Raw genomic sequence first — 23,370 nt, forward strand, 5'->3', positions numbered from 1 at the left:
CATGTTAATTCGGCATGGCACAGTTGATTGTAGAAGCTTTACCCTGGCAAGATTCAACTTGCTGTACTCCCATGAATGGAGACCTAGCTGGAACAAGATGTTCAAGGCATGTGTGGCTGTAGATACACATTATGTGTATACTCCTGCTATCTAGTATTGGGCCCAGATGTGTGCAAGTTGTTTTTCTCTGAAGAAGTCTTTTGAGTCACGAAATATTGGGGCTCCCCCTTTTGCTGGTATTGTGCATGGGCACTATTCCATTGTTACATTGTTAGGTCTCGCCTGGCGTTGCAGCGCAAAGCGCTGCACGCTGGGCGAGAGATATTGTAAGAGAGTAGATTTGAGAAGAGGACTTGAAGCCCCTTCCTTCATTTTCATTGGCTGGTGTCACCGTTTATGCTTAACAGTGGACTGCTATTGGAAATGAGGTATTTTTGTTGCCGCCCTTTCGCCTTTTTGTCTGGCTATCCGGATTGTCTCGTCGGCCTTGCGGCTGTCGCAAAGCAATTTCTTATCTTTGTCGGGGCCATCTGGTTTCACTCAGCCGTGAGTTTATTTTTGCATTGCGCTTTCACTTAAAGTGAAACTGCAATGCAAATATAAACACAGCTGAGTGAAAACAGATGGCGAGCGCTTGTCCTCCTCACCTGCCTAATCTGATTACATGAGCGCCGAGTGCGCTCGACCAAAGGTAAATGGAAAGAAACAACTAGGCAGAACAACTAAGCCTTGGGCGTTCTCTGCTCGCAAGCATACGTTCTAAAACTTACACCTCGCTAGCCAGGCAACAGCGACTTCGGTATTATTGTGTGCACGGTGACAGGTCACTCGAGGGAACTTTCTGATCAAGCAGACATGGTAGCGCACTCCCACGCTTTTCGTAAGAGCTGACACGGCCTCCGAAGCCACGGCGAGCAGTCATACGACCAATGGCGCCTCCACAGAGCCCTGCGCACTTCTTTTATCAAGTAATTGGATTAATACCTGCTTCCTACGGCTAATCCCCAAACGTAGGCACGTGTTATTTAAAATCCTGCGGTATAGTCTACTTTTACACGAAGGAGGAGCACTTTATCCCTCTGCGTGCACTATTAGCCGCTTAACATCAGAACTAATGTGCATGAAGCAACAGCGCAATCCCGGAGCGTCGTTCAGTTGCTGAAGATTCAGAGCTCTCCTCCAGCTGCAATCCTGCTTTGCATTTTTTTTGCTTCTCTGTAACATTTTCATGACTTGCTGTGCACATATTGTATTAATGTAGGTTGCATGATTCTAGGAGGAAAAATCGTCTGATAAAGTATATGTTAAACTCATTGGATTTTATTTTTGGGGATGTGATATGGTTAGATGCAAGCCCCAATGGGCATACGAGTGATGGTGGAGACTCATGAATGGGTTGCTACTGGGCTTTAAGTGAGATGTAAAAATGGGGGATGTTTCTCAAAGGGGCATGGCCTATGTAATAACGGGCATGGCTTAAAATCACACCTAAAGCACTAAAAATCTGTGCTGAGCATAGTGCGCCATCCGACTGGTACTTTACTGCTCCTGTTATTGCATCCAGGTGTAAAATACAAGTAACATTATAACTACAAAAAGCCAGGACTATTGGCTTTGTCAAAGGTTTGCCAACCTCCCCCACACTCTTGGGAAAACACTGTCCCCGACAAATGTGCTGTCGGTCTTGCTCCTCACCCACACGTGTGGCACAGCCGCTTGTTTATTGTGGACCCAGGCATCAGCTGCTAGGGACAGGCCATGGACCCCGTGTGAATGAACGCTGGCAGCTCGGGCTTCAAGGAGTCACTGGTTTGTGCTGATAGAAAGAAGAGCCCGGGGAGGAACGAGGGAGTCCAGCGCCGAGGCCATGAGGAGTAGGAGCAATTCAGGAGTCCGATTAGATGGCTATGCCCGGCAGGTGCAGCAGAACATTCTGTGTCAGCAGGTGAGGGGCGTTTTGCAAATATTGCCTTCACTGTGATTAATCTTTGATGGTCACGTCCATCTGGGTAGGCTGCTTCTGCTGATAGCACTCATAAAGTTGTTGGAGGAGCTAGTGCTGTGTAGGTTATGTGAAGCGTTTTTAATAAGGCATGAATTGTTATTTGTAATATTATTATGTAGGTGTTGAGAGTATGCGCAGTGTCCAGTGTAGTTCACATGAAAGCTGCATTTTAAAGTTGTCTGTTTGGATACGGCTCTATTCAGTAGTAGACATGAGGTAAGCAGGTTTTACAGTGGGCCCCGAGACAACCAAAGAAAATAGGCCCCATGTCTTCTGGTTTAATAGTAAAAAGACCGCTATAATTGGTGCTCACTGGTCCCCTGCAGCCTTGGTCCCGGTGCCCCAGTACCATTGATAGCTGCGCCGATGGTAACAGAGGGCTCTGTTTTGCATTTTATACAGGTTTCGCAAAATGTAGATCACTTGAATATTAAGTTCATGGCGGTTCTACAACTTTTTAACTATATTATTTCTATTTCGCCTCTGTAGCCAGATCTTCCCGTTTTAAAGAACGTTGCTTGATTTCTGCCACTGCCCACCATTTAAGCCCATGCGTCATTGCCAGAGGCTTAATGCGCTGGACGTCTCTGGCAAAGTTCAAGTGACGCAGCGAGCTCTGAAGGTTAGCGGTCACTTGCAACATTCAGACACGGTCTCTGCATTACTAGTTTATGTTTGACACCTATATGCAAGGCCACCAGAATTATGCGATTCCGCTGCCGCGGCGTTTTCCAAATAATTAATGATTTTCCGCATTTCCCACATACATCGTTTGTGCATAAGCTACAGATTTTAATTTGAAAAATATGTTAGTTGCTCAAACGGATCAGACGTTACTAAAAATCTGGAGACGTGTTCCCGCGCAGTTGAAAGCCTTTCGCAAAACTGGTCATCTTTCAATTGCTTATTGCTGTATTTTGGGTGTTAAACGGGGATTAGTAAGGTTAAATATTTGCCTAAACACCGTTACCTTGTCTAAAACTGAAAGTTATGAAGTAATACTATCACAAAGTGTGGCACATTACACTGCACAACTTTTTTTCTTGATACATAATCTAGCCAACCCTGCCACATATTTTGGTCCTTCCCTGCCGCATAATTCCAGTGGCCTTGCCTCTAGGTGTTGCAGTATTATTTAGATGTCTGACATGCAAAAAAAAACTATTCAGTAGTCTGTGGCCATGCCCCCTCTGACCTCCCTCCCTCTCCCGCCCACCAACACATCTCCAAAACAGATGGTCTGTGATCTAAAGCATTTTTTTTTTTTTGCAGAGTTTTATATAGCGCGAACTAGACCCGAACTGAATCAGGTATCAGAGCGCTTTACATAGCACCAGTTACGTTAATAGCTCTCTGTTGGACTCCATGATCAGATGTTCCAATCCTAGCTTACCCACTTAGCCTTTAATTTTTCTAAGGACGATAAAATAAATACCATTCAGGTGGATAACAATAACATCTGCTTTCCCCGTTAAGATAGCCATCGGTGAAAGTATGTTTTACCTATGCATGCGTTATACACCTCGTTTTATTGACTGGTACATCACAACTTTAGGTACACATGTATGCATTTCATTCAGGAACACTAAGCTTCCTGTCTTATAGGAAGAGTAACGCTCCCTTTGTCGCAGGACATCACAGCTCCAACAAGTTTCTTTCCCATGTTTATGAAGTGACGTGTTTCAGAGTGTTGAAGTTATGCACTCTGTGTTGGGAGTAAAGACATTTAGTGTTACTTCAGTTAACTCTTATCTGCCTTATCACTCAACTGCCAAGAAAATCCTGCTTGTTAGCTGTCAGGAGGCACACTTAGTGTTCACCACAAAGAAGTGGCACAGAGTCAGTTTAATCCCCAAGTATGCCCCTGAAAAGCGGGGTCTAGTGTGCCCCCCCAAACATTTACCTGCAGGCGGGGCTGCCACTCACTGCATCCACTTGCACAGAGTTCTCGCTTCCACTTTGTAATGCTGGTCAGGTTGCCATCTGCATTGTCGCAGTGATTTTGTGTAAAAAAAAGTGGCGGTAAACTCCGCATTTTCACTTGAACGTTATGCCTTTTCAGTTACTTGGTCTTATATTAAAAGGTATGGACACTAGCACACAGGTACAGGCAGACTACTCACAGACATGCAGATACTCACCCACACACAGGTACACTCACTCACTTAATGCTCTTTCTGAGTAGAGCATTTTAGGCGCAAGTACCTTTGTTATTGGGTCTGCAGCATTTGTTAGCTGAGGTGTGGCCTTAGTTAAGAATAGCGTCTCACTGCACAGTGATGCCTTCCTCATACTGTCTTCTCCGTCCCTTATTTCCCCATCTCACATGTTTCACCATTTCTTCTTCTCTCTCTGCCCCCCCCCCCACACACACTCTTTTTAAAAAAAAATTACTTTAATAAGCGCGGCACCGTCTTCACGGACGCCGCGCTATGCAATTTAATAGGTGTTGCTTTTGGTATTGTAAATAACAATGCCTTTTAATGTTTTTTAAAGGCATTGCCATTTACAATGGCAATAGTTCAAAATGTCATTGCGAGACCTATTGCATTGTATATGCTTGTTTTTTTTCTGCCGGTGGGTTTGGACATGTGCTCCGGTTTAAGACTGTCATGGTGCTCCTTTTCTAGGTACACAGGTTTCTTCCCTCCTTCGGTATTATGTAGTGATCACACATCTTTCCCTTTTCGTCTCTGATTGACGACCACAGCTCCGCCCGGGAGACTCTCCGAGACGGACTCAGCCCCACGTGTGGACTTCGCCATGCAGGACCTTCTGCCATCTCTCAGCTTCATCTTCTCTACCATGCCTCCATGGTGATGAAACAGACGCCCTTCCTTCACTGTCCTCACTGCCACATAAAATACCCTCTGACCTCTCTCCATCGGGCCTGTAATCTGTCTCTCTCACCCAAGCATAACGAGGTTGCCTGCGACATGTCGCTCATTCCACTCAAAGAAGACTCTCCGCGACCATTGAGAGCATTGACTCGAGATGTTGTGTAGGAGCAGTGAAGACTCTCTGGACCTCTTCAGCCCAAGGACACTGAATGAGAGCCACAACCACTGCGGTCAGCCACAGATGAAGGAGTTTTCTCCTCCAATGACAGATGTGGCTCCGACCTGGAGATTAAGGATATTCCAGCTGTTCAAGCCGTGAGTATGGTTCCTACAAGCCAAAGACTGGGAGTCGAGCAACCCTCTATGAGGGCCATCCAGCCTCTGTGCAACATCAGACAGGCTGCCGTACCACCACTGCCTCCATGCCATGGTGGCACCGACCACCCTCTTCAGGCGCAGCGCTCAGCTCCGGCTATGAGCAGAAGAAATTACCGAAGTAATCTGATTTGGCACCAACCAATCACTTGGAGCCGGCATCTAAACCGACTGCGTAGTCGACACCTTATGTGTCAAAATCACCTACAGAGCTGACACACTTGACATCAAAATTTGCCCCGGATCCAAAAGCCTTAGAGCCTATAATCAAGAGTGGCTCAGGCTTTGACAATGTCAAACCGTTTCTCCACAGGCTTCAGGAGGAAATTGATGCTTGAATAAGACATTTGGTCACACACCCCCATATGGGCCGCAACTATACTGTTAGAAAGGGGTAGCAGGGTGCAGAGTGGGCAGGCCAAACTCCAGAGGACATGTGCAAAGCATCCGCACAGCACACACAGACAACACACAAGGCACACTACACAAAGAGACAACACCAGTTTAGGTGAAAAACCGCATATGTATTATGCACAACACATCAAGAAGTAATCACAGGGGTAAACACGGCGCCAACTGGCACCCGGTAGTCATGTACAGAAGGGGACTATTTACAGGGCAGGGCCACTCGGGCCGCTGCCAGAACCATCACAAGATTATGTGGAATAAAGGTAGGTGCAAGGAACAGATGTAGAGTCCAGCAGCTGTAGCTTTAGGGGAAAAACACTTTCAGCATGGCTGTAACAACATTAGCACCACAGTATTGTCATAAGGCCTAAACCTGGGGCATAAATCACATTAGCATGACGCAGTGGGCAGGAACATCCCATTAGCATCAATAATGAGCGTAGAGCAGCCCGTACCTACTGGCAAGGTCAGGAACTTAGCCGTGTCTCACGATCGGCCTCAATCGCTGTGTGAGCAGGTCTGAAACAGCGATGCCTCAACACCTCCTTAAACATAAAGACACAGGCTTTGTAGACTCATTGCCCAGCAATACCTTAAATCCGGCCCCTTATGCATTAAACTTTCTTAGTATTGGGTATAAACAGGTGAGCACCAAAACATGTCCGTCAGGTAAAATCACATGAGCATGAATACACCATCCCTTGACATCACTTACATTATGCATACCCGCATTAGCAGGACCTTGGGCATACCATTAGCATAAACTTCACATTATGCATCGTAACAGCAGGGCAGACACAGTAGCACTTGGAACATCGTGCCTTATCATTGGGCACAATCATGGGCATCAATCACCTCCTGCATTTGCATGAAAAACACAACGGCATAAACATGTGAGCATAGGGACTTATTATGCACAACAACCTTCAGTGTAAGGGCATCTACCTATTTGCCTAAATCCTGGGGCATCTCATTGCGTAATAATCATAGTGTGGGCTCTCAGTAGGCCCTGACATAAGCAGGGGGCATCCCAATAGGCATAACCCTCATTATAATAAATGCATGGGTGCGGGAGGCCTGGAATAGAACATCATTGCATGTTAATAGGCTAAATAGCAGGAACCCCTCTAGGTAGCCAATCTGGGGCAATACTGTCACTAGGCATTAATCAAAATGTGCATAGATCAGCCTCACTGCATTGGACATCAGCATAAACCTTAGCAGCACTGCAATAAGCATAAAGGTGTTAGCATTGACACATTAGCATAAATGCAGTAGTGTAAGTCACATTAGAAGGGGACATAAAACATTAACAGCCATGCAGTCATTGAGGGAAAGCGGCACACATTATAAGTGCCATCAGCCTTGCAGGTTAGCCTTTGGCGCTTAAGCGCCTGGGGAAAATGGAGTCCCTCTTCTGGACTCTGCAATTAAGAGTGCCCCACAATGTTGAAGCTGCCCGCTGTCAACCAAGCAGGTAGGGTGGAATCCCACACACCGGGATTCCCTCGTAGCGCTTTAGAATCCCGGCGCTGCAGACGTCCGCTCCTCTTCTCCTGGGCACAGTTGTAGCGCCTTGGCAGCAAGCAGAGCACAGTCAATGCGAATAAGGCACTCTGGCAGCACCACAATGCAGCACACATGCAGGGGAATTGAAATATAGTGCTTTGACAGCACAGCGCTGCAGGTCTCAGCTCCTCTTCCCCTGGCACCCTGAATATAGTGCTTACGATGTGCTCAGTCCCACCAGGGGCTTCAGGGACGACAGGTAGCGCTCCTCACCAGCAATGCGAATATAGCGCTCCCGAGGCGCTAGGTAGCTGCCACAGATTAAGGGTTCCACCTAAGGACATAGGGCCCACGCTCCTCTCTCCTCACTGGCCTTCTGCATATAGCGCTTGGGCAGTACAGCGCTAGAGTGCAGGCAGGGGGAGGGTACAGGCAGTCCACATGGACATCTCACAAGGCACTAGGTCCCACCAGCAGACTCAAGGACAACAGGTCGCTCTTCTCACCTCCTTCTGGGCGCAGTCAAAGGTGCTCCTTGGCAGTCAGTCAATGCGCACTCCTTTTCCAGGAGCTAGGGAGCAGCCAGGGCCCAGGTGTAGCGCTCACGAGGCGCTAGGGCAGGAGAGCAGGCAGGCAGTGCTAGGCCAGGTCAGCGGTCAGTGGATACTCATCAGTATAGGACAGCAGCTCCTCGGAACCATCATTCCCTGTAACGTGGCACTCCTCCTGGTACAGCAGCCTGAACTCCAGCAGCTGGCTCTCACTGGCCCTGTGGACAGTGGAGGGGTATAGATGGGCTCAGGGGCCAGCACACAGGCCCATGCGGCGGCACCCCCTGGCAGCAGGTCCCCTCACTCTCAAGTCCACACTCTGACTGTGCACATGGCATCTCTACTGCTCTACAAATACCAGAATGGCTGGAAGCTTCTAGAAGGTCCCTGCCAGTTCCAGCCTCAACTGTCACTGTGGGCAGTATAGAGCACCTTGTCACTTCAAACACTAGACCGCTAACCCATCTCAGTCAGGCGGCACAAGCAGACAGAAATGGTGTCCATTTTAAAAGTGACATTTGACAAAGGTGCATTTCCACAATGGTGAAAATGACTCTGCGCACGCCATTGCGCAGCATGTGTCACTGCATCTCGCACCTCACATGGCCTATAAATTCCTCTACCATGGGGGAGATATAGGTGCCTACACCATTGCACAGCATTTAACATTTGCATTTGAAATACATCCACTTGTCATGTTGATTCCCACAAAAGCGAAACAAAATTCAGGGGAAAAGGGCCAATTCCAGCATATACCCACCAGGGACTGCTGCTCACCATTCAAACAGCAGTTGTCACTCAAAGAAGCCCTCGACAGCGCAAGAAGGTGGACCAGGCCACTAGTCCTTTGCCTGTGACACACCTGACACAACCCCTGTTCACAGCATTGACCTTTTCCAGCCAACGTCCCTTGAGGCCCCTCTCTCATACACTTCAGGGGTCTTCACATTCTGATACCTGGGAGTACAGGGGGCACTTTCAACATTTCTTCACATGGTGACCCATGGAAGTCTTATGATGGTGACACACTGGGGGGCACTGACCCCGACATGTACCCTGCACGTCCCTCCCCTCCAGACGACTTCACCTCCTACCAGAAGCTTATTGGTAGGGCTGCCTTCTACTACAAGTTGGATCTCCACACTGAACCTATTGTGGAAGACTTTTATTTGAGACTCTTTTCTCAACCCACCGCTCCACCTAATTCCTTCCCTTACATAGAGGTATCCCCCTTTACATCTTCCAAGGCCCCTTCCGCGCCAGGGTGTTTACACCCAGGGTGCACGAGAAATACAAGTCCTCCCCTGCTGACCCTATTGACATACATGGCCAGCTCCCAATTAACTCTCTGGTGGTTCATACCACCCACAAGAGAGGTATCCCTCAGGCAAATGGTGATGCTCCTCCACCAGAAAAGGAAAGTGAGCGCACTGACACTGTATGAAAGAGGGTCGCCTTAAAGTGAGCTAATCATTGATGTATCGCCAATTTCATTGGGTTGCATTAGCGCTGCAACCAAGGCCACTAGAACTAGTTGGAGGATCTCCGCCAACATCTCCCAAGGGACCACAGACAGAAGGGGTACAAAATTGTTTCAAAGGGCAATCAGATCTCTAATACCACCATCCATGGTGCGTAGACGCTGCCGACACTGCTGCTTGTAGCGTTAACTCCAGCAGTTAACACCAGCATCCTGTTGCCCAGGCATGCATTACTGCGCATATCTGGCTTCAAGCCTGAAGTCCAACAAAATCTGCTCAACCTCCCATTCGATGGATACCTTAACCTTCCATGTCAATGCATGAGCATCCTTAAAGAAGAGTGCAGGGCTACCACACATGCCTGTTATGCTGCCAAATGGAAACGCTTTGTCCATTATTGCCACTCTAAGCAAATCAATCCTTTATACCGCCAGGTCCAAAACATCGTCTACGACCTCCTCCACTTGCAGACGTGTGGTCTGGCCTTCACTTCCATTTGCCTTCTCCTGGTCGTAATATCTGCCTATCTTCAGAGCAGACAACACATTTCCCTCTTCTGCATACCAGTCATCAAGGCTTTCATGGAGGGCCTCAAGAGTCATCCCACCTCTGGTCCCCCCTTCCCTAATGTGGAAATCCAACATTGCCATCACAAGACTAATGCCCCCCCCCCCCCCGTTTGAGCCCCTCCACTCTTTCCCTTTTCGATTTCTTTCTAGAAAGGTGGCATTCCTCGTTGCCATCACTTCACTCAGGCGTGTGAGTGAGGCTCCAGGCATTGACACTATAAGAACCTCTTTTTCAGGTGCAAAGGTACAGGGTTGTCCTCCTCACCAACCCTAAATTCCTCCCAAAGGTAGACCCTCCATTTCATCAGAACCATTCCATTAACCTTTCCATGTTCTTTTCACAACCTGACTCGGTTGGAGGGCTGGCGTTTCTCACCTTAGATGCAAAAGAAGCCCTCATGTACTATATTGATAGGACAAAACCTTTCTGGAAGATGCAACAACTCTCATAAAGGGAAGTGCCTGTCCAAATCAAGCATAGCTTGATGGGTAGTCAAATGTATCCAAACATGCTAGCAAAAGCCAAACGAGTTTTGCCCATTATCTCCTAGAGCCCACTCTACCAGGAAAAAGGGGCCTATAGCTGACATCTGTAAAGCAGCTACATTGATCTACACCACACACCTTCATGAAATGCTACTATGTGGATGAGCTGGCTCACCCACAAGCCAACAGCCGACAGTACTCTGCAACACCCACAGGCTAGTCACCATTTTTAGGAGAGACTGCTTTACAGTTTATGCACAGCATGTGTATTTACAGCCACACATGCCTTTAACGGAAAATGTTACTATTTAAGCATCTGTTGATGGCATGTAGTGCTCTGGATTCACATTCACCCGTCCTCCTTCCCAGGCGCCTTTACCTTTGCAGTAATCACTCTCTCATATTTTTTCTATCTCTTTTTATAAATGTCTTCACTCCATTGCCACCCACCATACAGGGAAACAATATAACGATGGAGTCGATGCCCAATTGCATTACCAGCAAAAGGAGGAGTCACAATACCTCGTGACTCAAAAGACTTCTTCAAAGAGAAACAACTTGCACACATCCAGGCCCAACACTAGCTGTCAGGAGTATGCACAGCATGTGCATCTACAGCACTACATTCTACAACAGATGCAAAGGGAAGTCAATCACAAACATTGCACATACTTTCCTAGAGTGAAAATATTGTTTCAAAAGTAGAAAGACCTTTTAAGGCAGCCTAGTCTTATCATCATTGTACTACTCTTTCTACGTATGGGAGAAAATGTCCCAAAAATCACACAAAGTTGTGGCTTTCCTCGGGCAGCCCAGAAAATTTGAAGTGAAAGTACTACTGCTGCAACTTCGAATGACCCAGCAGCAATGAAAGAGGCAGCCTGAAGCAATCTATTCTCACATTCAGAGAAGCCCAGTGAGTGTGGTCACAAAATAATGCCCAAGACAAACTTCTATTAGATGCATGGGCACACTTACTCCTATATATCTCCCATCTGTCTTTTTTTTACTGGGCACTCCTTCTCACTCTGGGGCCATGGTCTAAGAAGAAGAGTGGATCATGCCCGCAAAGACTTGAACTTAAATAAAACTGTCATCAAGATCAGGGTCTTTTTTTCATACCTTCACCCACTTTCCTATTTATAGCATTCTAATCTCATCTCTCAGCACGTAGAGGTTCCAATCTCCCCCATTTGTTTTTATTTGATAGCATGTTCTGAAGCGTTTTCACATTTTGTATGCTTGAGCGCCTGCCCACTGTGTGATACAAAATAAACAAATATTTGTAGTTTTAAAAAAGTTGAGATTTGGCACAGTTTACCTGTTTCAAACTACTTCAAAACTACTTCACAGTCACTAAAAAGTTAGTGTTCGGTGTTGGCAGTGGACAAATAGATTGTTCTTTGCCTTGTAAATATACACATAAGCCATGCTATACTGATGTTAGAGGTGTGGGTGCATTCATTTCCTTAACTAGAAGTTGTGGTTTCAAAAAGGGACTTGTTTTTAAGAGTGTTTTATAGTTTTTATTTTGTGAAATCTAAGGAAAACAGCTTGTGTATCAGATATTAAAGAAGTATCCTCAACATGGAGAAATAAAATAAGAAAACTACACCACCTCATAAAGTTCAATCGATCAGGTTTCTTGTAAGGTGTGACTACTCACCCATTTGGGTCTCAAGGCGCTGGTGGTGGGGGGCGGAGGGGAAGGTTGGAGCTCCGATTCATTCGAAGAGCGAGGTCTTGAGGTCCTTTCTAAATTGTGACAGTGATTGACTGAGATGAAGAGGCAGGGAGTTCCAGGTCTTCGCAGCGAGGTAGAAGAAGGATCTTCCTTTAGCCGTGGACTTGCGGATCTGTGGTATGGTGACCAGGGCCAGAGCCACTTGGGTGGAGCGGAGATGTCTGGTGGGAGTGTAAAGGAGAAGCGGTGGTTCAGGTATGCAGGTCCTGCGTAGTACAGGGCTTTTTAGACGTGCGTGAGGAGCTCGAAGGGAATTCTTATGTTAATAGGTAGCCAATGAAGATTGCTCGGGTGGTCGGTGATGTGGCTGCCGCAGGGAATGTTCAGGATGAGTCTGGCTGAGTTGGAGAAAGTTCTGTTTGAACATTCCTGTAGTACCCTCCCATCTTAATTACACCAATGAACAACACTTTAGAGCGCCTCCGGTAATCTTGCAAATATTACACTGAATTTTAGAATGCTACAACTCTATTAATTATCAGCCTACCCATGCATATTCACATCAATACAGTTGATTATTTAGTTCGAGAATACATTGTTTTTTCTAAACAAGCTACCAGGAAAATGTGTATTTGGCAACATGAAATAACAAAAAGTGGCCAAAATTTATGGACGCTTCAAAGATCCTGATAAATGCTTCGAAGTAATGATAACTGGGGAGAAATAGGAGCCAGTTAGGTCAATAAACAACATGGAGAATGAAAGATAATGGATTTAATAATCTCATGGTACTGGGGAGATTATGTTTGATCTGCCTTTATTTATCATTTAATAAAATTACTATAAATTATATATTTGATAAATATTTATTTCTCAGAGTAAAAAGATACACATCAATTATAAGCCAACCTCGTAGAAAACCTGTTTTGCCAAAGTTGCTTTTAGGAAATCCGAGGTCACACAATAGCGATAAACACTACTGTTTACGTCCCATGAAGTATAACGGCAAGACACAGTTTGGTGTTTACTAAAGGCAGAGAAGCAAGAATTTCACTTTAAAGTTTAAATAGGGGGCTGACCACGGATATTTGATAAAACTTGTTTCTGTGACATTTTGACTTTGTGGGGTAACAAAACATGAATTGCTCCATTTTTTTATTAGCAAAACAAATGCTTGAACTTAGTATATGCATATCTAGATTATTAACTTGTTTCAAGGTGGTTTATGTAGAATATTGTGGCAACAGAGATTAACGAGTTGGAGGTACCCATGTGTGTGGTTGTCACGTGTGGCAGATACAAGGCAGAATACGAGCAACGTCAGCCCTTGTAATGTGCTTGTGACTTACTGCTGGGATGATTTCCATGAGTGAAGTTAAAATGGTTTAATATTTACTTATTGTTTTATGCTCATGAGGAAAAAGACACCACGACTTGTTTGAATTTTGTTGCTTTCGAAAATTTGATTTTAGTTAGAATTTTTGCTGGGTTACATTTTTTTGGCAAAAAGCTTGATATCATTGCTATCCTCTTGATAAAGACTACATTTTGCAGTGAGTTACGGTAGAGGTAGTATCTGAAACCATTTTTCCACATTACCCTCTTAAAGCAAACCTGATTTTGTATTTTACAGTTAAAAGCATTTTTTGCATTTTAGCGACATTAAATAAATCAGTCGTGTGTGTATATATATATATATATATATATATATATATATATATATATATATATATATATATATACGCAGAACATCCAGCTCCCACAAAGTAAAACTCCACAGGAAGAAGGCACAGGCACAGGTGGCTTCAGGAAACGGCATCACTTTATTCGATCATGTCGCCCCCAATCCCAGGTACAAGAAACGTTTCAGCCTACACAGAGGCCTTTCTCAATCTATATATATATGCATCCTTACTGATACAGATAATCTGTGAAATCACTTTAGCCATACATGAATAAGCATAGAGAATACTGCTGCATTCCAAGACCTTGTGATAGTTTTCTGCCATCCTACTTTGCAGTTTAGGACATTTTATAGTTAACCAATTGTCTTCCTTTTCATTATGGAAGTTTGAAGCTCGTCATAGCTGCTGTTTTGGTTACTTCTGTTTCTTTTATCTAACATAATTGTGGTGTCATTGCACGTTTAATCTGTTTGGTTAATATGATTTCCTGTTTATTGCATTTCTGCAACACAATATGTTTTCTGGTGGGTTTTAATATTATATTGCTTGCACATATTAGTTATTAATATTAAAATACAGTTTCATTTGAAATGTTAGGAATATGATATTGTGGCACTTGTGAACTCTTTCATTATCATTGTCTTGCATGTAAAAATATCTTTTTTGATCCAGCTTTAGTTCTCCAGCTCAGCCTGTTTTGTTTCTAAACCATATCATGTATCGGCCAGATGTTGGGAATATTTTCCAGTAGGCAACTGTCAACTGAATAAAGTTAGCAGTTCCTTTTTTGAAAATGACTTTCATTACAGCACAGTTTGTGTGAGAAGAAAATCATATGGTTAGCCTAGCTTCTCTCAGCAGCAATAGGTAGATTACGAATGCTCCTTGGCTGTTTCAAATCCCAGTTTGAGTTTTCACCAGCTAGTGGGGGTTCTAATGCATGCCCTGGCTCAGATACATTCATCTACGGTTGGGCGTTTCACTGTACATCATCTTATCACCCTTCTTAATGTGTGACATACATATGCCTTGTCAATGTAAGGAGGCATTGGATCCCTTTGTGTGTTTCAGTCGATGTGCACAAGGCTTTAAAGGTATTTTAAACAGATTTAACTTTAACTTTACTGCAGCAGAATAAAAGCAGGGTATCCATAATCTGTGTTCTTGAGAAAACAGTTTTCTTCAATGCAAATCCAATTATTAAGAGCAAGTCTGAATTTTGCCTGCAAATGTACATTCCTTCCTACGTTCTATCAGCAGTACGTGCAGTTGAAAGCAAATTTTGGCTTGCCGTCATTGCTTCCTTTCTTTTAATATTCCTCCACGATCAGTCTAATTAAAGATTTAACACTATATTTAAACCTGAGCAAGGAATCAGTTTAGCTCTATGTACATGTCTCTTGTTTAAGTTTGGATTCATTCAATATAAATTCAGTAAATACCCGTCTGCCTAACCTGTTGTTGATGTATACTGAAACATGTCAAAACGTTAGATAAATCTGCAGTGGCATGTTCCAGTCATAAGGCCATGGACCACTCTATTCTCATAAGTGAGTGCCTTTGGGTACAGCTGTGAAAAACAAATTGAAATTTCCAGTTGCACGCATGCCTTCATTTGTATTGGTCCATATTTGTGTTCATGTTTTGTTGATTGGAGATTGAAAGTGGCGGTTAATTAAAAAAGCACTTTGATTCCACACTCAAGCCCTTAGGTTAATCTTAATTTTACCTTCCCAGTGCTATTGATGTAAACATCTTTAATAAACTCTTAAATTAACAATTAAATGATTGTATCTGAAGTATCTTTTTACAATATTAATTTTCATTCACATGTATTTAAAACCACATTGTCAGTACGTACATTTATGTCGGATACTGAACCTTTTAAATCTAACAATTTTAATGTGAATTTGTCTTTTAGGACTTTTGTGAACACTTTCATTCAGTTTAAGAAGCCCATCGTTGTAGCAGTTAATGGACCAGCCATTGGACTAGGAGTCTCCATTTTACCTCTGTGTGATGTGGTGTGGGCAAATGAAAAAGCTTGGTTTCAAACCCCATACACTACTTTTGGGCAGAGTCCTGATGGATGTTCGTCGCTTACATTTCCTAAAATAATGGGCCTCCCTTCTGTAAGTAAAAATGTTGTCCATTTAGTTCCTTCAGATTCAAAGCCTTCAACTTGACTGTTTCCTAAAGCTTTTTTGTTGGCTTTACTACATATACTTGTCGAATAAATATTTATTTTAATATCATCATCACATTGTATGACAGCACTGCTGAACAAGAACATCCTCTGAATATTCGGAGACTTTTTATTCAAATATACAGGATGATGAGCATTTTCTGTGAATGCAAGTCACAGCAGTCACATTTTTATTAAGCTCATGTTACAAAGCTGGTTGTTGGATCATTTTTCGAATAGAGAATTAGTGTATTAGTCATTTTTGTAATTTTTCAAGATAAACTGCTAATTCAAATAAAATAATACAAGAAGATAGCGCCATTTTCTCTGACAGTTTGTTGAGATTTTTTTTTGTTTATGGCTGAGCCTGTATTTTTACATTCTGTGTCCATGTTGGTACATTTATAACCTCTCCAAAATGTTTATTTTTTACTTTGTGAAATTATAATGTAGAAATGCAGGATCAAAACATCTGCTGAATGCTTAAAACCAAGCTTCCAAACTCCCTTTTCAGCCAAAGCAGAGTGAAAATTAAAAGGTTTTTTTCTCTCCAGAATATTTTAGGTTACTTTACTCTACCCCTTGATCCATATCCAGTGCAGATGACTATGATGTTAAGTTCTTTCCAAATACCAGGAGTGTTTGTAATATGGAATTGCTGGAGCTTTACATTGAACTTGACTTCTTACTTAAATCTTGGTGCTGAGAGGGAGCTTAATAGCAGACTGCTTTAGGCCACAGTAAATGAACTACACATTTTTTTTTTGCACAAACTATTTTAGTGTTTAAGAACACGGAGTTCAGATTATGTTAAATGCCTTTCAAAGGTGCCTCAGATGTACTTTTTCTTGGGCATATGTGTTCCATTTTCATCTGAAAATAAGGCCAGTGCATGAGAATCCAGTAGACATCAGAGCCAACACTCAAGAAACTGGTAACACTTGCTGAGTCTGGTGGCCATTTAGTCTCTTCCATGGTAGTCCCAGACCAGAACATGTTGGAATAGATTGTTTTTCACAGAATTCATGTTGGCTCCGCATTTGTAGGAGCTCATATAGATCACCTTCCGATTCTAAAACTGGGTCTCAGGGAGAATCTGTTGGAAGTGTGAACAGTCCACCAAGCCCAAATGTAGACAACACAAGGCAATATATTGCTCTAACAAGCTGGAAGAGACCAAGCAAGGCTGAGCACTTTACCTTATGGAGGTCTAAGCATTGCCATTGGTTGATGACTCTGAGGATCTCTACAGTACAGTCCACAATTTCTTCAGCTGAATCTTTTGAAAAGAGACATGCAGAGTTGGTTTGAAAGCCTTAATTCCAGACAAAAGAGTGATTCAAAGCTAGAATGAACAGCTACTCTCTTGACACCAAGAGTTATTGTCTCAACCATCGAATCTCAAATATAATGCTTGCTAGTCCAGAAACGAAATATCTGAATTTAAATACATCTGGGGGAAATGCTCTGAACGCTTTATCTAAACACTCCTCTGTAGGAAATTAATGTAAAAATGTGTTTCTCTACCTCTTCGTTTGTTTATCACAGTTCGCACAACTTTGGTTTTAATGCATTTTTTTATCTCTTTTTCCACTTTTGATTGCCTTTTTTCCCATGCTTCCAGTGTTTTGTCTTAGTTCTAAGATTTGTCATTCATGTATTTATTTTGTATAAATTGTTCCATTTAAGATGCACAGGTGGTAAAGTTTTGTTAAAGACATCCCCTTTAACGTTAAAGCTTCCCACTTATTGAATCTCCCATTTGTAAACCTTTGATTTCACAGCAAATGTTAAGTAGGCACATTTTGAATCACTCTTATTAATTACAGTGGCAGATGCTTCTACAGTGATGGATAAACAAAATTTCTTTTCATTGCCAAAGCTTTTCAGTCATACCTAGTCCTTCCCAACTGCTTTGCCTTCACTTTCATTTGAACTTTTCTTGCCAATTGTCTGGTATTCATACTAGTCCTCTCCATGCTTAAAATACATTTAAATAGCAATTTTTAAATGTTTCATTTGCAGCGTTATCTTATACTTGTGTGTAAGCACTTCTCACCTCAGTGAAGGCTTGTTCAGTCTTTCCCCTTTCAAATTGTTTAGGTCAGATAACATTGAGGAGCTTTTTCAGTTACGATTGAAGGCAGTGTATTGCAGTATTATCTTTCAAAGTTTATGTTAAGAGTTACTGGAAATAGGGCATTAAATGGGGATATTTCACTTCAGCAGTTGCAGCAGCCATGGGGGCCTATCTATCTGGCCTGACCAGTAGAAATTTCTCTGGAAAATTGTCTGCTTCCAATTGCACAAACAACGCTTGACTTGCTTGGATAAGAGTCACAGGGTTCAGCAAGCATGCCCTCAGAATGAGTGAATACTGTAATGATAGAACAGCACTGCAGAAGACGCTGGCCACCACTGTATTTGTCTGCTGTACTAACTCCTCTCAGACTTGAATGCATTTACAGGATCGTTTAGTGTCCCTCATTGGAACGTTGATCTTTGCTTCCCTATATGGTAATCTTTTAGAGATCCCAGGTCAAATGAATCAGATCTTATTAGTAGACCTACACCTACGTATGTTGCCTAACTCCACGAAGAGTTCCTTGGAATATCCCACAAATCATGCAGGAATGCAGTTGCAGCCTTGTTTATGTCTTGAAGTGCTGGCTAACCTATTCCCCGCCTCATGCAATTTAAGAAAGATAAAGGCTGATGTTGCTGCAACTGCAGCTTCTGTCCAAGGAAAGAATAAGCCCAGTCAGCGATAGAGACCAAATCCAAACGAGAACCACATAGGCCATTCCGCTAATAAACTTGCTTCTAGAGTGAATTACTACACCGTCATTTAAAAATATCACTTCCTGGCTCCTGGTGCACATGCGCTAAAGTGTGAAAATCATGAGGCAAGACTCTGCCATGGAACTGCAGTATTATCTTTTAAAGTTCATGATAGATGAGGAGTCTGCAAAGTAAAGTAAGCCTTTTCTTCTTTTGTATAATTTCAGTCCATTGATAGGGACATTCCATACTACCCTACACCAGTTACACATTCTACTCTCCTACATGTCAATCATTGTGATAGACTTTCCAGCATAATTAAATTTTAGTTAGGAGACACTCCAAAACAATGTGGAAATGAATACATTTATCTGATAACTCCAGCTATTTGAAAAGTTACTTGTATTGATACAATAAGTGGTTTAGCATATATCATAAACATATTAGTACAGCTGTCAGACTTGCAACTAAATTAAAGAATCTGTGAACACCCCATTTAAAAATTAGGTTTTCATAACTTAATATAGCCTTGTAGCCCGCTGAATTGTTAAAGGCCCGAGCCGAAGGCGAGGGACTTTAAGGAAACAGCTGGACTTTATTAGCCGGTATAGCCCTGCTACGAAGGGCTATAAGGCTATTAGAACATTCTGCCACTAGAGGGCAGAATGTTCTAACAAATTAAACAAAGGGTTCTCGAAGCTCTAGGGGATATAAATCCCCTCGAACTTCAAGAAGCCTTTGTAGAACATTGGAATGTTGCTCTGCGGGCCTTTACCGGCCCGTAGAAGCAGGGAGCACTCCATTGTCTGCAATGGAGCTCCCAACATTCCAATGTTCTAACCACCATTATACTGACCTAGGCAGAGTCGTTTGTTATTGATTGTACTTTGACAATTACTAAGTCATGGTTTTCCAATTACTTAGTAGAAAACACCGTCTCAATCAATTGTATTTTTACATCCTGTTTTATCATATAATTATTAACACCTATATATTTGTATTGTTTACTTCAACCAAGCTGTGTACATAGAGATTTAGTTAACTGAAAGAGCTTTCCTTCATCAGGACTGCTGAGGGCAAACAATTATGATAGAACACATGATCTGACAACGTAATGCAATCCCAATCTGGAATTAAAATATAAAACAGGTAGCATAAGTGGGGTTATTATTGACTAGGATTTGAGGCCAGGGCAGTGTAACCTTTCTCACTCCTGGATGTTAAGAATCACGGCAGGTTCTTATAATTTTTTGCTATTACTTGGAATGTCTTTACCAATCAATAATGTAGAAAATTGACAACATTAACAATGAGTTCGCAGTGGGTGCCTGGACAGCATCATCAGTTGTTAGCAGGGCATGGCTGGGCTAGCCCACACCTGGAACATCCTCACCAAGATTCAGAAGGTGGTTGTACAGATCATAGAATATTATTAGATATTAGAAACCGGTTTGGACAAGAAGATATCCCATCCCTACAACACTCTTTTTGCGAAAGAATCTAAATTCTACCAACTGTAACCAAATTAAACTCTTGTTCATTGCACAGAACTGTTAGTCCAGCACCTACTCCATAGCTTGCTCCATTTACACATGTCCTTACCTCTCAAAGATGATCAGAAAATGTGTATTTAAGAGAATTTGTACCATCAGATGATCTTAAATCATCATTGCAGAAAATACTGTGCGCACAGTTATATAAAGCTTCTCCCTGCATCTCATGACAATGCCTCCGCTTCTCTGCGAGCCAAAATACTTTGTGTATGAAACAATAACATGTAATAAGCTTATTTCATTTTCAGATTTAAAATGTTACTAACATCTGTGCAGCCGAGAGACTCTCCAATGTCTCCATTTCGTTACTTTTGATACTTTAAGAAACGTTTCTATTAATTATTTTTGAAAAAGCAACATTGTTTTTTAGGAGTACACTCTTTGATATTGCTGTTGCTTGTGTATTCTTTGTCTTAATAATGGCATTGTTTAACTATAGAATATTATGTTGATACATTTACTGAAGATCTTTTTTTTGTTGCGGCTAGACTTTTGTGCAGGAACCCCACATTTGGGAACAAGGCGATTGCTCTTACATTAGATTCTACGTATTAATCTTGTTCTTAAATTCTGCAGCCATTAAGTATTCATGATATTTATACATAATCATGTTTTATGTTTGTTTCAGGCAAACGAAATGCTATTCAGCGGAAGAAAATTGACTGCGCAGGAGGCATGTACTAAAGGTTTAGTCTCTCAGGTTTTTTGGCCTGGGACGTTCACACAAGAAGTAATGGTTCGAATTAAAGAACTTGTGACTTGCAATCCAGTAGTAAGTCAGAATAATTTTTATGTGTTGTAAACGAAATGGTGTGTGTTTGATTACATACAAATCATACCTTTGATGTAGGTTGATCTTACTCGTAATGGCCCTACTTTTATGTCAATATGTCTTGACTCTAAGAATGCTGTTTGTGTAAAGCTTCTTCAGCAGTAGATACTTTCCAAATTATTATGGATTATAAACTTCTTGTGCTACAGGTCTATTAGAGTATTCTTTCCAACCACTTTCTTTATTGCCACCCGACAATTATGTGAGAACCACCAGAAGAGGGACTTTAGCTCCGCCCACATGTTGAGAGCAAGGAGTGCATGTCTTTATAAGGCTAAAGTTGTGTGCTTCCACAAATAAGTGCTTGTCCTCCACGCAGCTTTGATCATTTTGTTTATCCAGCTGCCTGAGATTTAACTGTCAGGGCACACACATTACATTATAAAGCATGTTATGTTTTACACATGTTCAGTTATTCATTTCCGTTTGTTCACCCTGACCATTGTTTGGCCTGCATCTTTCAAATAGGGGAGACTGGTGTCAGCACTTTTAAAGATGTATACTTTATTCCTCAAGATATGTTGGTTTGTCAGTGACAACTGACAACCACACAAATCTCTTTGACTCCCCAGGTTAGGACTGCCCTTGATTGCAAGATGGGATTGTACACCAATGACATGATGTTGTAAGCCCCTCATTGCACAGTATGTCCCACCACATGGCATGATGGTGTCCCCCCTGGAATGTTGTAGTCACCAAATGCCTGACCCTACCATGACATGTTGTATTGCCTTAATGGTAGTCTGTAGTGGCCCAAAAAGGGCAGTTTACTGTGATGCCTGCATGGTAGTACATAGTGGAACCCACATGGCAGTACAACATAGCCACTCCAACGTACATTGTGTGCTAACCCGTTGCAGTATGTGCTGCCTCCCCCTGCTTATCAGTATGTATTGGGCCAAATAGGAGTATTTGCAGGGTTCACATGGCAGTATGTGGTGGGTCCAATGGCAGCTTATCGTGGGGTCTCCATAAATAGGGACCAGACTGGCTTTGGTTTGTAGCCCTCTCGCAGCCCCCATGACAGTATTCTGTGGACTCTCCTATGGCATGAGTTGCACTCCACTCCCACCCCTGGAAAAGAGGGAGCCCCTTTTTTAACCACCAAAAGGGATTGTCTTGTATGTGATTGAGTAAGGAGGTCTCCCACTTGGAACCTAATCCACAATCTGCATTGGAGGGAAAGGGGGTGGAAAAAAATGAAATCCGAACATTCTTCGCCCCTCCTCATTCCCATAACACAACATACACAATTCTGTCACAGCAGTGAGTAAGCTATATAACTCTTTTGGATGAAGTAGCCACTAAAAAGTTTTATTTTGACTAAGATCAATTTTTAAATGTTATTTTAAAATGTTATAACTGAAATGTGAAGAACTCACAATGTCATACTTTTTCTGCATTCACAGAGAGGCTGAAGTTCTTCATTACAGTCATATACACTTACAACTATTGTCATAACAACAGTAGTGTTTTTTGTGAACATATACAGCCATACATAACTAAAAACTAAATTTGCCTTAGCACACTCATTGTTTGTGTCTTAGTCTTCTGTGAATAGGTTGACAGTAAGTTTCTTCTGCACCAGATGGCCAATTTCTTATTGTTTAAGTTCAGTCTGACCGGAGAGGCTGTATTGCAGTGTATATAAACTAGTCCTACCACTCTCCCATTTTTTATGGTCTGGCTTGACTACGCAGCTGTCACTTGAAAATAATGTGGGAATTGCCAGAAGGGTTCTTTGCTCCACCCAAATGTTGGGAGCCAGGAGTACATGTTTTGATTTCGCTGAATGTATGTTATTACCTTTAAAAATACAAGCATTGGCATAGCCAATAGGTCTTGCCTTTGGGACCTTATAAGTGTTTGGTTATCCAGCACAATATCCTGGTGCAACAGCATCAACTGTTGCATGGCTAAAGAATTATAAGGTCCCAAAGGCGAGACCTATTGGCTATGCCAATGCTTGTTTTATTTTCCATTGGTATGCATATTAAAACTACATTTAAGGCTAGACCAAAATCTTGTTTCGGTTAATTAATTTGATGCATTGACCCTATTGTCCTCAAAAGAATGAATTATTTTAATGAGTTCCAGGTGAACCACTGTTCTCTTTACAGAATACATGCCCGAGTTCCCATTGCTGAAAGGGCAGCTCTTGTATTTCTTTAATGGACTCCTAATCATTTAAGCAAGCGAGTGTGGACTGAGCACACCAATATGATGAGCGTTTGTGGTTTTGTTGCGTGCTATATAGGGTATCACCCTCTGGTCAAAGGTTTTTAAAAAACTGAGAGCAGCGCCACCTGGGTAGGGGGCGTCCCCCAGAGCACAGCTGTTTTCCCACAAGCAGTGTGGGTAGAAAATGATGTATCTAGTTCTCGTCAAAAAGATGATTAGCACATAAATGATGACGCATAAAGATG

General features: G+C 42.6%; 1 protein-coding gene across 1 annotated transcript in view; it reads left to right on the forward strand.

The window, feature by feature from the left end:
* CDYL (chromodomain Y like) overlaps positions 1–23,370 on the forward strand; it is a 304,671-nt gene that overhangs the window by 257,464 nt on the left and 23,837 nt on the right. Inside the window, exons 5-6 of the mRNA XM_078688047.1 lie at positions 15,515–15,725; positions 20,741–20,884. Coding sequence (XP_078544173.1) covers positions 15,515–15,725; positions 20,741–20,884 — 355 coding nt within the window. The remainder of the gene's footprint in view (positions 1–15,514; positions 15,726–20,740; positions 20,885–23,370) is intronic.

The sequence above is a fragment of the Lissotriton helveticus genome, chromosome 4_1, assembly GCF_964261635.1.
Source record: "Lissotriton helveticus chromosome 4_1, aLisHel1.1, whole genome shotgun sequence".
Taxonomy (NCBI): Eukaryota; Metazoa; Chordata; class Amphibia; order Caudata; family Salamandridae; genus Lissotriton; species Lissotriton helveticus.